The 16,704-nt window shown below is 36.8% G+C and overlaps 1 protein-coding gene across 2 annotated transcripts in view; it reads right to left on the reverse strand.

Annotated features, from left to right (window-relative positions):
* Positions 1-16,704, reverse strand: part of LOC127456679 (sodium/potassium-transporting ATPase subunit beta-1-interacting protein 2) — a 253,204-nt gene that overhangs the window by 179,602 nt on the left and 56,898 nt on the right. For both annotated transcript variants that reach the window (XM_051725147.1, XM_051725146.1), the window contains exon 2: positions 2,816-2,953. In XM_051725147.1, the coding sequence (XP_051581107.1) occupies positions 2,816-2,953 (138 nt within the window). The remainder of the gene's footprint in view (positions 1-2,815; positions 2,954-16,704) is intronic.

Raw genomic sequence — 16,704 nt, forward strand, 5'->3', positions numbered from 1 at the left:
ATTCAAAATGGATCCAAAGGGAGGAGGTAATGAACATATCATTGAGATGCCTGTTTTGACCTAACCTTTATCCTAAGAACGTGTGTAAGCAAGCTGAGCTCACCTGACCATTGAGACTGGTGTAACGCAAGGAGGAATTTTGCCATCTTGAAATCTGACATGTTGTCATGAGAAGATGTGGGCATTTAGTGGAACCTCATTTGGCCCTTTGCCAGCCACTGGAATGTGCCAAGTTGAATTAGAATAAAAATTCATCTGGCCTGACAGCATCCCCAAAACGGATATAAGCAAGAGTAATGTTCAAATGTGAGCAATTTATCTCCGTAGGAGACTCTCTCTCTCTGGCTGGCCATTGCTGCTGACTGAGAAATTGAATGTTGTTTATTCCAAAGGGAGGCGCATAATACTAAAAAGGCGATCTGTTTCATCTCAACTGTGTGACATGGTCACACAGCCTTTTTCAAATAATAAAGTTTTGGTCTGTTCTCATACACGCTTAATGTGGTAAATGACAACAGTGACCAGTTCACTACGCCTCTCATCTACACTAGAACAGCATTTTCCTCCACTATAAAACTTAGCTTTTGAAAACTCTCTCCATTACGGCATACTTTGGAAAACAATGATGTTTTTAACTGAAAATTGAGTTTTTAAACAAAAAACGGATTCGTTTGGATTAGGGTTGGGTGATATGACCAAAATCTTGATATGAGTCATTTTTATCAAGATAACGATATAAACTCAGAAAAAAGAAACTTACCTTTTTCAGGACATTGTATTTTAAAGATAATTTTGTAAAATTATCCAAAAATCCAAATAACTTTACAGATCTTTATTGTAAAGGGTTTAAACAATGTTTTCCATGCTTGTTCAATGAACCATAAAAAATTAATGAACATGCACCTGTGGAACGGTCGTTAAGACACTAACAGCTTACAGATGGTAGGCAATTAAGATGATAAAAGATATAAATAAAGTTATAAAAACTTAGAACACTAAAGAGACCTTTCTAATGACTCCGAATATCACCAAAAGAAAGATGCCTAGGGGTCCCTGCTCATCTGCCTGAATGTGCCTTAGGCATGCTGCATGGAGGCATGAGAACTGCAGATGTGGCCAGGGCAATAAATTGCAATGTCCGTACTATGAGATGCCTAAGACAGCACTACAGGAAGACAGGAAGGACAGCTGATCGTCCTCGCAGTGACAGACCATGTGTATCAACACCTGCACAGGATCGGTATATCCGAATATCACACCTGCGGGACAGGTACACGATGGCAACTGCCCGAGTTACACCAGGAATGCACAATCCCTCCATCAGTGTTCAGACTGTCCGCAATAGGCTGAGAGAGGCTGGACTGAGGGCTTGTAGGCCTGTTGTAAGGCAGGTCCTTACCAGACATCACTGGCAACAAAGTCGCCTATGGGCACAAACCCACCTTCGCTGGACCAGACAGGACTGGCAAAAAGTGCTCTTCACTGATGAGTTGCGGTTTTGTCTCACCAGGGCTGATGGTCAGACTCACGTTTATCGTCGAAGGAATGAGCGTTACACCGAGGCCTGTACTCTGGAGCGGGATCGATTTGGAGGTGGATGGTCTGTCATGGTCTGGGGCGGTGTGTCACAGCATCATCGGACTGAGCTTGTTGTCATTGCAGGCATTCTCAACGCTGTGCGTTACAGGGAAGACATCCTCTTCCCTCATGTGGTACCCTTCCTGCAGGCTCATCCTGATATGACCCTCCAGCATGACAATTCCACCAGCAATACTGCTCGTTCTGTGCGTAATTTCCTGTAAGACAGGAATGTCAGTGTTCTGCCATGGCCATGGCGTCTGGGACCTATTGGATTGGAGGCTAGGGCCATTGGGGGCTAGGGCCATTCTCCCCAGAAATGTCCGGGAACTTGCAAGTGCCTTGGTGGAAGAGTGGGGTAACATCTTACAGCAAGAACTGGCAAATCTGGTGCAGTCCATGAGGAGGAGATGCACTGCAGTACTTAAAGCAGCTGGTGGCCACACCAGATACTGACTGTTACTTTTGATTTTGACCCCCCCTTTGTTCAGGGACATATTATTACATTTCTGTTAGTCACATGTCTGTGAAACTTGTTCAGTTTATGTCTTAGTTGTTGAATCTTTTTATGTTCATACAAATATTTACACGTTAAGTTTGCTGAAAATAAAATCAGTTGAAAGTGAGAGGACGTTTCTTTTTTTGCTGAGTTTATATATATATATATATATATATATATATATATATATATATATATATATATATATATATATATATATATATATCAAAATATAGTTACATTTTTCTAAAATAAATAAATAAATCTTTATTTGGAACTTGACAAACATAGTCATAAAAAAACTTTTTTTTAGTTTTTGTTATAAATCAACCTTACCATAATGCTAAATTTCACATTAAGCCACATTTTAGTCTGATGTTGTTGACTAGTATTATTATTATTACAAACTTTCCTCAAGAAACTCGACATCTCCAAGCACTGCAAAAAATATCCAACAAAAATAAACACTTCATTAGGCTCTTAATGTTTTAAGTCATCTATGTAAAGAAAATTTTAATATCTGATGGCAAAACTGTCCGGTTTGCATCTTAATAGCTGACATCATTCGAACAGAATTTTATTAAGGGTGATGATGTATAGTTTAAAAAACCCACATGACACACAATTGTTGGTGCAAGACACATTGTTTTAGCTGTTTTCCTCGTCAGTGGTCGTTAGAATGTCGGGCTGTCAAGCCGTTGTACAGTATATTTAACATGAAAATATGTGGAAACTCACCCCAGTAACATATCGCGGTCTGAACTGTACTGTCCCAAAGAGGCCTAGAATCACTGTGATGATATGGATGAAGTTCGTGAGAATAGGAGCCCACTGATATCCGAGGAAATCAAATATTTGTCTTTCCAAGATGCTGATCTAGAGATAAAACACATGAGGAGAAGATATGAAAAACACAAACAATACATTGACATATAAGCATTTATTTGCATAAAGCCATAGAAACATTTGCTTTTCATTTCCTATTAAACCAGCTTGAGCGGTCGCTTCTGATGTCAGCTGCAATGCAGGATAATACAGTGCTCTGAAGACCACATGTGAAGCCAAACGCAACTACTGATGACATGTCAAAGGAATACCCCTGTCATAAATGCAATTAATTAGGACCGAGGCACTGGGCTCTCCATTGTTAAACCCCCACCACCCACAAAACCAGAAATGACTTAGAAATTAAAGCTGGCAAGTCCAGACTCGTAGCTCTGCATGCTCCAGTCTCAGCCACTGATTGGACATGACACTGATGTCAATACCACAAGCTATGGCACTTCCAAAGCAGAGTGGGAAGAGGTCACGGCTTTATCCCCAAAGGAGCTACAAGCAGCCAGCCTCCTAAAGCTAATGCTAATGGCACCCATGTCTCCAGCTGCATTCACCACACACCACACGAGAAGCAGCATTTAACAATCTGAGACCTCAAGGTCTTTTCTGGAAATTAAACGAACAAATCACGCTATTGGATCATTCGCTTTGCCTGAGATACTGTTGTGAGGGAGGCATGTAAAGAGAAAAACATCTCAAAGAAGGTTGAATAGCCACTGAAAACATCAATGTCATTGTGACCTCAACAGCTTAATTTAACAAACATCTAATCAAGTGACCATAATTAGATGCTTCAGAGAGTTGAATAGCAGTATGAATATTAAATGACTTAGGCTTTGTTCACACTGCACACAAATCAGATTTAATTTTTAAATCCAATCTTTAGGATTGACTGTCTACACTGTCATTTTACAAGAGATGAAATCTGAACCATTTCCATACTCCACTACAGCTGCAGACAATATTGCGCACTTTGCATGGCACTTCATACAGGTTGCGTCTTGAGTGATGACAAAATCTACTTGAAAACTGATCTGATTTTCAAAAAAAGTCTGATTTTAATCGAATTTGAAATTACATACGGATGTCAGGTTTGTCAGCATCAGATTCCATGCATTTTTTGCATTCAAATATACAACAACACTCATTTTTGCTGCCTGTCTGAACAAAGCCTTAGAGTCGCACTGAGATGCAGCCATTTTATTCACAGTTCTACTGGGAAAACAATGTCAGGTAAAAACGTCTAAATAATTGAGAGATGGCTCATGTGAGAAATCTATCACCAGCAGACAATGTTATACAGTCTATTAATCTGAGAATCCTGTCCATTTCTGCCCGGTGATGACCAGTTTGTGACCAGCCCCCCCCGCCCTCATCTCCCCAAGGGACATGTCTGCTTTTGTCTGGCCGCTTCTTTTGCACAAGTTCTGCTAGTGTACATCTGGCAAGCGTGCCTGTCTGGAACACTTTTGTCTTCCATCATAATGAAAGCTAAACTGACACAAAGCAATAACAGCACACTTCACAAAAGTCTCCTGCTTAAGAACTCATCTAGCCAAGAATCTTTTAGTTTTGTGTCTGAACAGAAGACAAAAAAAAAAGGTTTCCATCCCTGCTGAATAAACCTGTTTACACCAGCATGAATATGTTGGTCAGTGCTGGTTTATGATGGTTAGGGCTGTTTTGTTACTGGTCTAGCTGGTGGACCAGCATAGCCATGCCAAAACACTGCTGGTGAAGCTGGTTGACCAAGACAGTCTTGCTGGTTTAGTTGGTGAACCAGCACACCATCATCCAAAAAGGTAGTAGCCAGCTAGGTAGGGATTTTCAGCAGGGTTTCACAAGTTTCCACTTGTTTTCAATGGTTATGTTTTCAGTAATGTTTTGCCTTCCTCATTAGAAAGAAAATCACCAATAAGATCTATTTAATATCTCAACTGTTTATCCTATATAGCAATGAGATTAAATTGAGAACAAATTTGTTTGTTACTCTTTTTGAAGTCTCCAACTTCTCACATGCTTTTCCTGAGAAAAAAGACCTCAGTAATCTCTTGAATAATCTCAAGAAAAGGCTTCTCTAGAGTATCAGAAGAGATCTCAACAATGAAGATTCAAGTCACATCAAGTCACATTATCTACTTACTGGGGTACCTCAGGGCTCAGTGCTTGGGCCACTTCCCTTCTCTATACACACAACATCACTGGGACCCATCATTCAAGCACATGGGTCCTCTTACCATTGCTACAACAATGACACACAGCTCTACTTGTGACTGCTTAAATCACAGCCTTTTTGGCAGACATCTCGGCCTGGATGAAGGAACACAACCTGCAACTTAATCTAGCTAAGACTGAGCTCCTCGTCTTTCCAGCCAGCCCTGCTGTTGAATAAACTATTATTACTGTTGAGTCAAAATTAGATTTCAACATGTGTGAGGTTGCCAGATTTCTATAGGTGAAATCCCCAATCAGATCTGGACACTTGTACAGTTTGGAAATATTCTGCCAGGGTGATGCTTTAGTCACACAATCTGGCAACCTTGTGTGCTCACATGAAACTTATGCAACAAGTTTTCAAATGTTTCACGCACTTTCAAACATGGTCCAGTAGTATATTGGAGTAGAAAATATTTGTGTCTGCAGTGGGTGAGCGATCTAGAAAACAAAAAACCTTTTCATGATCATAATGTGGATTCTTTTTAAAAGATTCATCATAAAATACAATAACAGAGGGTAACAGGTGCATATTATGGCCATGTGTCCTAAGGGTCAATGAAGTGACACTCATTTTTGTCCAGATCTATTAAATTAATTAAAATCAATTAAATTTATAAAATCAAAAATGCAATTCACACAAACCATTTACACCTCTTCTTTGATGAACGTTTTTTAGTTGCTGAGTTTAAAGTCATATTGATATTTTTTTTTCTAGGGTTTAAAGTAAAAAACTGTCATGTGTTGTCCAGATACAGTAAAAAAAAAAAAAAAAAGTCAAAGTCTCATTAAAAGCTGAAATTCCTGAAAAAAGAAATGTTGGCATGACTAGTGAAGAATAATCTTTATTTGTTATTTCTTAAAAAAAAACAAACAGTGAAACAATAGTGTTTTAAAATATGATTAAAAAAGTTTTTGTCCACAAAATCAAAGTCATTGGGTGTAACCAACATGTAGGTAGTTATTTTATTTTTTTATGTTGACCATAAAAAACATAAAACAGAGCAGAGACCTTTAGACCCTCAAGACTGAGTGTGAAGTTTTAAAAAACATCTGATATTTATTTTGACATTTTTATGAAAAGGCACATTTTGTTCATGTGGTGTAACCCTGAGAAAACTTCTTGATATTTTTTACTCAAAAAATAATAATATTTATGAAAAAATAAAATAAAAAACAAATATATATATATATATATATATATATATATATATATATATATATATATATATATATATATATATATATATATATTGAAAAATGTGTTTGAAAACATTTTGGAAATTAATGAATAAGTTGTTTATTCTCTCATGTATTCAAGGTGCAAAGAAAGTATTATAATACTTTTTACTTAATGGTTACACCACATGACAATTTTAAAGTTAGATTTTTATTTAATTTTTTTATGCTTTAAAGGTTTTTCAAAAATGTATGAAAACAAATTACATTTATGAGAACATGACACAAGTGTTTTATAACACCTTGTACAACCTTATTTGTCAATGACCCATAAGTATTAGACTCCCCCCCCCCCCAAAAAAAAAATAATAATATTTGACTACACCATCCCCCTTTGTTTTTACAAATCCACCATTTGGAATGACCTTCCTAACTCCATGAAGCAGACTCACTCTATGTCTTCAATAAATGGCTAAAGACACATCTTTTCCATGAGCACTTGACCATGCACTCATAAAAAATAAAAAAAAGATACTACTATTCTGATGCAAATGAAACTTTGTAATGCAGGACTTTTTGTATTGCTGTCTCAAGATGAATCGCTCATGATGTCTTATTCCTCTTTTGTAAGTCACTTTGGATAAAAGCGTCTGCTAAATGAATAAATGTAAATGTAAATAAGTCAAAGATCTTAACATGAACTCAAACATTTTTCATCAAATTCTTCAAAGACCAAATGGTCTGAGCTATGTTATCCACACTCATCGTATAGCTATTAGCTCCATACTCCTACTGTATGTCAACATTTGCTTATGCTGTTTTTATTTTTTATTTTTTGAAGGAATTTGACTAGAAACATCTAAGATGACAACTAATAATACTCTGTTTTTTGGTTTGTTTTTGCTAATCATGTCACATGATGTCTGCCGTCAAACACAATTCCTGCTCTTGCTGTTTGTTTTGGCTGTCCTCCAAAATTCCTCAATAATTGTCTGGTGATGCAGAAGACTAAATAGACGGATGTATTACCATCTGTTTCCTTAATAGGTTGCTTTCCATTATCCACCAAAAACAGTGGGGATGGGCAACAGAAGCCAAAGTGTGCGATAACACACCCTTCCCTGATCCATAATACCTACACTATCGGTCAAAAGTTTTGAAACACTTACTCATTCTTTATTATAATTTTTTTTTTTTTTTTTTTTCTTCACATTTTAGAATAATAGTAAAGTCATCAAAACTATGGAATAACTTAAATGGAACTATGGGAATTATGCTGTGACTAAACAAAATCCAAAATAAATCAAAACTGTGTTATATTTTAGCATCTTCAAAGTAGTCACCCTTTGCCTAGAATTTGCAGACATGTACTCTTGACATTTTCTCAACTAACTTCTTGAGGTATCACCCTGGGATGCTTTTTAAACAGTAATGAAGGAGTTTCCATCTATGTTGGGCACTTATTGGCTGCTTTTCTTTATTATTTGGTCCAAGTCATCAATTTCAATTTTTTTATTATTTTTTATTATTAAATTTTAGTTTTATAATGAAATAAATTAATATGGTGGCACAATTATATTTTTGTCTACAAAACTAATTTCAAACATTTAAGCATACATTTCAGTCAATTGTTTCAAAACTTTTGATTGGTAATGTTTATAAAAAGCTCTCCCTCTCCAATGAGCCATGCATCATGCCCTGTTCTCACAGACATTGTTAGCTCATAGTTGTGGAGTAGCTACAAACCAAGGGAAAAAAGACGATTGATTGACCAAACTCAGCAATTCCATTACATTTGAAAAGTCTTTCAAAAAACTGCTGCCACCCCTGAAATCAACTAATAAACCACAGTGACACAGTGTTGAAGGGAGGCCATATGCTAGCACAAAATACAACCTGCCCTGTGTGCAGCTAGTTCGCAAAATGCAAATATGGCTAATTACTCCATGTTGATCGGTGAAATATGGTGTGTAGACAAATGCCTTAATAACACTTAAATTCACAGTTTACTCCATCAGGCTATTGTGGACACCTGGGGTTATTGATGGAATTCCCAAAGAACATTAACATGTACTGTATGTCCAATGGGGTGAAAGGAAGTCTTAAGGAATTTATAGAAAGGCTGCAGGGCTTTGTTTGAAGGTGGGGGCCTGGTCATCATTAAAGTGGCTCCTGGGCCCCCCTTTTATAAACAGTAATGTAAACAGCTTTAAGGGCAGCTGTACTTGGAGTGACACATTTATCAAGTCATTTTTTGTATACATGAGTAATTATTAGTGATGTCATAAAATATTGATACATTTATTGATCGGCACATTATTTTATCAATATATTTTTGAGACATTGATATATTTAAATAAGCCGACATTTAAAGCTACACTATGTCACTTTTTTCTTGTTAAAAAAATAACAAAATATTATTAATGATAGAGTGCAAAAAAAAATCCATCTTCCAAACCATGTATTTACTTTACCCAAATACACTTAAATAAACCTATAATAATTATATTATATTACAAATATTTTAGAGCTGTCGGTACGGATTTCACGGGAAATTGCATACATACGTCATTCACCCGTGTGTATTGACGTCATATCCATACACAGAGAAAATAAAATCCGGCTACTGTAGCGCGAGTGTGGGAGTAGCTAAAGCTGAAAGTTTGTTGTCACAACGAATGAGAAAAATTGAGCATGGGTCATTCAAAACGGCAAACCTCCAGGGAATCACTTTGAAAAAACAAAGAAACCCCGAACAGAGCAGTGTCTACAAGCAAAAAGGGAAAGCGACAGAATCCATAATAAAATCCGAATCAACATTGCTTGGCTTTTCAGAGGTGGCAACAACTCCATGTCTGTGAGTGTGTAGTGAAATACAATAATTATACTGTAATCGGTGCAGAACTTTTCACTTGTTAGCATACTTGTGTATTTTTCTTTATAACGGCAATAATTTATATAAATAAATCCTTTAGTCCTAGGCTTGCCAAGGGCATGTGTGTCTTGAAATTATGTTGACCACTGGTTGGTAACATTTACATTTATGCATTTGCAAAGCAACTTACAGTGCCCTGATCACAGGGACAATCCCCCTGGAGCAACCTGGAGTTAAGTGCCTTGTTCAAGGACACAATGGTGGTGGCTGTGGGGTTTGAACCAATGACCTTCCACTTACCAGGTCAGTGCTTTAGTCCACTCACACCACCACTCCACAATGTAACAATGACTATATCTATAAATTAGTTAATACCATGGTCTATTTGGCCAGAATATCCTGCAAAACTTTACAACGTTTGACCTTATCAGACTAGCAATCATTATGTCTAATGTTAACAAACGTTGCCTATGAGCAGCCCTATTTATATCTGGTGAAAAAATCTATATATATCGATAATCATCTGGTAAATCTTCCAGATCGAATTTAAAAAAAGGCATAGATCCCAAGCCTAGTAATTATATCCATAAATATAAGAGGGAAATCCTTTAATTGGCTTAACAGCGGACACAGGATTAAATGGGATCTACTTAAAGAATGAAGTTCCTCAAAACTGTTGACCAAACACTGACGCAAAGAGATATGCAAAAAGTCAAGTAAAAGGTATGTTGGAAATCGGAATAGAATTTAATAGAATAATATTTACTTAATTCTATAATAAATCATATTATTAGACAGACAACTCTAAAATCTGGATGAGCTGCATTAAAAGGAATTGTAAAATAGCCATTCTATGCACAATTGGGACTACACATTAATTGAATTCAACATTATATTGCAACAATTTACATTTCTTCATTTGACAGATGCTTTTATACAACACAACTTCAAGGTAAACATTATATTAGCATGCGCATACCCTGGGAATCAAACCCATAACTTTACATAAGTTGCTATCTACCATTTGATATATGGGAACATTGCTAAAAGCCATTAAAATGGTAACCAGCCAATAGATTAACTAATAAAATGTATTATTTGGTGGAAGAATTGTTTATTGTGACTATTAATATTAATAACTGTAATTATTTATTGAACACTGGTGTTGAAAGTCATATCCCTACATGTTGCCGCACTTTTATACAACCACTTGAGGCCATATGTTACAGTGATTTTACCATTGCGTAGTTTGGGTATCTTGCTGAGCCCAGCCTAGTGTAATCACACCAGTTTGATCGTACGTGCATAGGGTTAATTGTCATTTTTACAGTTGTTTTATGGTTAATGGCGTTGCGTCATCATGGCAACTAAGTTTTAAAATTGGATATAACTCTACACAGTTAGTGATTTTATCACACTAAAATCATTTTAACATTTTGTTTACGTCTTGTGGCAATAATTTTGAAACAGTGAGTATTTTAACCTTTACGGATTGGCCCCATTTACTTCAATTTTAAGTGCCTCACTGTAACCCAGAATTTTACGTCTTTTATAGAAAATGTGGGACAAGTCGAAACACAATTTCGTAGTAATCAACATTATGCCTTAAACTTGTATTAAACCCGGAATATTGCTTTAACTGTGCTAAATTGAAATGAGGAGTGGGGGGTTTGAAACCATCACTTAACAAATTCTAAAATGTATGTCAAATCTAAAGGTCAGCGTAAACAATTCATGTAATTATATTTTCCCTTTCTCATGAGCACATAATGTTTTCTTACGATTATTACTTGGCAGTACAAGCATCCCATTAGTGATTACCCGCTACAGCACACGCTCTGGTTTTCAGTCCCTGATTAAGATTAAAGTTTATTCTCCCTGTGACAAAGCCGCATCTCATTCTCTCAACCTTTTGCTTTCTCCGTCTCTCATCCTCTCTCGCACTATTCCAGTTACTCTCTCCCTTTTCCCCATTTATATTTCTTTCAGTACGAGGGGACACGAGCAGCCTTTAATCAGAGAGACAAAAGCCAATCAATCAGTTGAGGCAGGTTGAATAGAGAGCTTCAAGGCGCATTCAAACGAGGTTGGGCGAGTTGTAGTGTTCCCAGCGTTAGAGCCACAGAGCATTAACTATGGAATGAGCCCAGGCTAATGAAGAAGCCTCTTATGCAGCATGGCAGAGGGAAGATGCCTCTTGGCCTGCCTCCATTGTCCGTCAGTAATCCAATTCCATCTGCTACTACTGCCAGTGATTTTAATGCTGCTATGCAGAGATGAGACTGCAAAATTAACCAAGAGACTGCAGAACTGCATGGTTAATTAAACTATGACACATTAACTTGGGGCGTACAACACAGGAAGGCTTTTTTAGGTGTGGAGGTATTTAAAGAGTGTGTGTAAACTGTTAATGTAGGTATTAACTAGGGCTGAGCAATTTATCGAATATCACAACAAAAGTTGATGTTTCTCAGAATTGCCTTTAAAAGGTCATAAAATGCCCAAACACATTTTTGAGATGTTAAAAGACATGTACAGGTTGCAAACCATTGAAAACAATGATAGCACTCATTATGTTTATTGTTAGGGTAAAGTAGTTATTTTTATTTTTTTTATTTTTAGCAATTAGTAACGTAGTAACAGTAATGTCATTAAATATGAGTTATATGCATAAACTCTGAGATGTGATTGGTTGTAGAGTACACTAATACGTCATTCGATTGTGAGCATTTCACTTCATAATTCATGAAAATGAATGCTTCCATTCAATCACTGCACTGCCTAATGCATGAGCTGGCATTACAGTGAAGAATTCAAAATCACACGGTAAAGTGACAGCGAGGGGCTATCATTTTTATTCTTCTCACATTCATGCTTTTGTCCAATAATTGATATATATCAAAATGCCCCAAAACTCACATTTTGATGTTCAGCCATCTCTGTTGTGAATTGCTGTGAATTGCTGTTTGTGAGTGGGTGAATTGCTGTGTTTGACTCCCTCCTGTCATGATGGTTCTTCATAGGTTCTTTATTGACCTTAATAGTTCTATTTAGAACCATATCTTCCTGAAGAACCCTTTTGTGCTGAAATGGTTCTTTGCGTTGTGCATTAGGGGTTCTTTATTCCCGCCCTTTTGGTTTTTTAATATAACTGTCAATAAATTATTTCAAAGCCACCGTGTTATTGATTGACTCGTAGCACTGGAGTCCTGGCAACTCAACCGACCGGTACATGTATTCCTCCCAAACTGTCGTGGTACTGACGTCACGGTTTGGTGCATGCAGTCAGACAAAGAATACATCTGAGTCAGTCACAGGCGATCCACTCCAACCCAGAAGGGGGCGCGCGCGGTAATGTAACACTGTTTGTTAACTGCCACAACAGGAAAAAGAGCAGAAGAAGAAGAGACCAACCCAAAACAAGAATGGCTTCTCCTAATGCAAGTTTTATTTTTCATTATTCTATTTATTTTGTACTTTTATAACACAAGAGATGCTTTTCAGTTTTGTAGCTGATTGTGACCAAATACCTTTTGTTTTTTTATTCAAAAATATGTGGCCTATGCAAGAGTGCATTCTGTTTACTGCTTAGTGCTTAATACACTAAAGGAGGCTGTACTGTACCAACTACCTCAGGGGGTACTATATGCCGCTAGGTGGAACAAACTGTAATTTGCACTACTGTCTGTTCAAAATAGAAAAGAAACCTAGCATTTGGGATTTGTTGCTTTCCTGTTGTACCTAACTCGTATCAAACCGTGACCCCAAAACCGAGGTACATACGGAACCGTGACTTCTGTGTACCATTACACCCCTATTATATATATATATATATATATATATATATATATATATATATATATATATATATATAATTTATTTATTTATTTATTTTAAATATGTCGCTGAAACATTTTAACCATGAGTAGTTTTAGCAGGAAAGTTTTCAGGGACAAAAAAAATCCCATTAGCTCAGTTAAATGGGAGTGAGCATTTGCTTATTTTTCATTTGCTTCACACACAGTTTTTGAAAGTGAAACCATGGTGAATTTAAAGTTTACAGTTTATCATAAATGTGTTGTTTGGGAGCAAAAAAAAATTAAGTAGTTGGCCAAATTTGTAGTCATGATTTATACCTCTTTTTTTACTGCTGTGGCTGTAACTGTTCGTGTTGGGAGATCACATTTTCTCAGCTCATTCATGTCATAAAAATCCTAGAAGAATATACAGTAAACTGTATGGTGGAACTTTCCACAAGCTTTTACTACTTTAATTTGCATGACTAATTGCGCAAAATAATTGTTCTTGTTGCAACATTGTCCTCTACGCATTCAATAATTATACGTTATTTTACTCAGAACTTATTAACCTTTAGATTTAGAAATGTAGCACTACATAGTCCAAATAAAAACCTGCATTCAGTATTTTTTTTTTTTTTGCAGATATATTTAATAACCTTGATCATACAACCTAGATCTCATAACATCTGTTTTTCTCTCCCTGCAGGGCATGAGACTGATGGACCAAATTTAGTGCTTATAATAACCTCTAAATAATAATCACAGAACGAATTAAACTATGCCTGTTATCAGACAACAGACGGTTTTGTCATGCTTGATAAAGACAGCACAGCACATGGGTAAGTTTTTGGAAAATGTTGAACAAGTCCATATTACATCCTTTAAATTTTAACCTTTACAAATGAAAACTTTCTGTAACTGGTGGTTTCCTAGCCATAAGATTGTCTTTCTTTATTTATAGATCTCTACCAGAAAATGCAAGTGACCAACTCAAGATGTGAGCTGCCATTTTTGTCATTTTCTTTAAAATACTGACATAATGTTCTGAAAGAGGGGGTAATTTTGGATTTTTATTGTGATTTCAGGTATCCATCCCACCCGGGGTATGATTCATTGTCTGCTCTGATAACAGCATATAACTGCCTAAAAGCTATCAGATTATGTGAGTTTTAAGTACTTTTAACTCTAATAATCTTGCCATTAGTTTATACACTGCAATTCATTAATACAATGTAATTTCATTGTGTCGTAGGTTTACAGTTAAAAAGCAGCTACACTATGTCTTCCAGCTGTGCTATGTGAGGATACTTCTCTCCGCTTCTCTCCTGATGGACCATTCGACGCTCATAAGAGCGTTGGGGGTGGTTACGTGACAGCCTGGTGTGCTGGCTATGAGGCACACAGCAGTCTGCCCGTCACACACCGCCAGTTCACGCAACACAGTTCAGCTAGTTTTGTATAGGGACCCCTAGTGTCATTACATCGACACAACGTCAAGTGAGTGACAGATAGGGAATGTCCTGGTTACTTTCGTAACCTCCGTTCCCTGATGCCGAACTACCCGCTGAAATGGCCGGGACCTGGTCTCGGCTCCACAGCACAAAACCTGAATGAGTGGCTGCATACCAGCTCCATTTATACCCGTATTCCGGGGGAGTGGCATGCAAATTCCACTCGCCAATTCTCATTGGCCTTTTTTCAAACAAGCAGAGGTGTTTGGGGCTCCCAAGAGTGACCCCTAGTGTCACTACATCGACACAACGTCTCGTTCCCTCCATCAGGGAACGGAGGTTACGAAAGTAACCAGGATGTTTCCATGTCAAGTCATGTGATCATCCTGTTTCCCTCCATGTTCATGTGTCTTGTTTTCATTGGTTTATTGTCTTGTTAACTCGTTATCAGTTCTAGTTTGTCATTGGTTTAAATGTATTAGTCTTGTTGTCTTGTTTATAGTTCTGTCTGTTCATTGGTTGTCTTGTTACCCTCATCCATGTATTTATACCCTCATGTTTGCCATGGTCCTTTGTGAGGTATTGTGTTTGTGTAATGTTGGTTCTATAGTCAAGTCAAATCTAGTTATTTATGTCTGTTTTGTTTTTATGTTTGATTTACGGTTTTTGGATTCCACATTTGTAAATAAACTGCACTTGGGTTCTCACATCATCATCGTCAGCCTGTCATTGCTAAGCGTACATTACAGTTACAAGCCGAATATCCCTTATTGGGTACTATTTAGAACCATTTTTCTTAAGAGTGTAGTTCTGATTTTCACAGTCGACAGAAAAGGTCATTAGGGAAAATGTACTGTAACAAAGCAGCTTTTTAAATATTCTGATGATTTTAATATACTTTTTTTCATTAAGTTACTTATCAACTGTGTCATTAGACTAGTTTAGTGATGTCTTGTCTCATGATGTGCAGGAAATTTAATAGCGGTTCTAACAGTAGCAAAAACGTCCAGTTGGTAAGGCAAATTAGTCCAAATTGTCCACAAGAATCGAAAGAATGAAGGAAGGGAGGAAAGAAAGAAACAAAGAAAGGATGGACACCAACTAATGTCATTTGGACAATGAAAGAGTAAACAGGTGATGGTCGTAAAGAGCTGCTTTCCTCATCTAGTGACTATAATGATAGGAAACCATCACTTTGACATGATGTACATCATTATGCACTTCCTTTGTTCCTCTTTGGATGAGGGCACTGCCTGCAGAGGTGCACACGAAGACAAGATAAGATGAATCCAGGACGCTTAGATGGTTCAATCTGAGACTAAATTAAGTATGATGATTTAATGGGGATAACTGGCAGAATTTACCATACATTTCTGAAACCATAAAAGGACTGGTGTTGATGTGAAATATAATGGCATCTGTCATATCCAATGAAATTATTTTCGCAAGTCCCATTCTAAAACCTTACGGACAGCCTAATGTCCCTTCAATAAGCATGCCTGATTAAAAACACTGAGACTATGATGACTTGAGCAGTTTCAAGGTATATATTATTTAACTGATAATTAGAAATACAGTATATGGCTTTACCACATACAGTACTATTGTTAGTTCTTCGAAGTTTTGAGTTCTTACAGTCTGTTTTCACAGTACACCAAGCTCTTTCATCTCAAAAGGTTAAGAAAATTTGTATTTCATTATATGACCTCTTTAAGCTCCAATTAGCAGCAGTATAAAGATACAAATAAATATCTGACAACATTCTTGGTCATGGTCAAATAGGTCTTCAGAGATATGATTTGAATCTCTCAAATATCTTTACTCATACACTAAGCAAACACTATTTTTGTGGACTCTCAAATTTGTTTGTAGCCAATCTCAGGAGAAATGAACAAACTCAATGCCTGAATGCCTATAAACCAATGTAATGAATGCCAATATTTACACACATCCAAGAGGTTACTGAAATTGCATAAGGTTATTTACATATATACAGCTGTCTGAATGATCTCATGGCGGCGTTCATTACCACACCGAATGCTTTCCATTCTGACAAATCTCTGCATTCCACGCTGAATGACGCATGTTGGACATTTGAAGAGTGAATGAGTTATTTGTAATAGACTTCCATGACTGTTGATGACTTCCAGTGTCAGCCATAGCATGTAATAGAGACAATGATGTGTTTAAATATGGAAGAGATTCTATAGCTGCTGTCAGAATGTATCCGAGCTTGAAAAATGTTGTTCATTATCTATAGAGCACAATGGG

This window comes from Myxocyprinus asiaticus, chromosome 19 (assembly GCF_019703515.2).
Source record: "Myxocyprinus asiaticus isolate MX2 ecotype Aquarium Trade chromosome 19, UBuf_Myxa_2, whole genome shotgun sequence".
NCBI lineage: Eukaryota > Metazoa > Chordata > Actinopteri > Cypriniformes > Catostomidae > Myxocyprinus > Myxocyprinus asiaticus.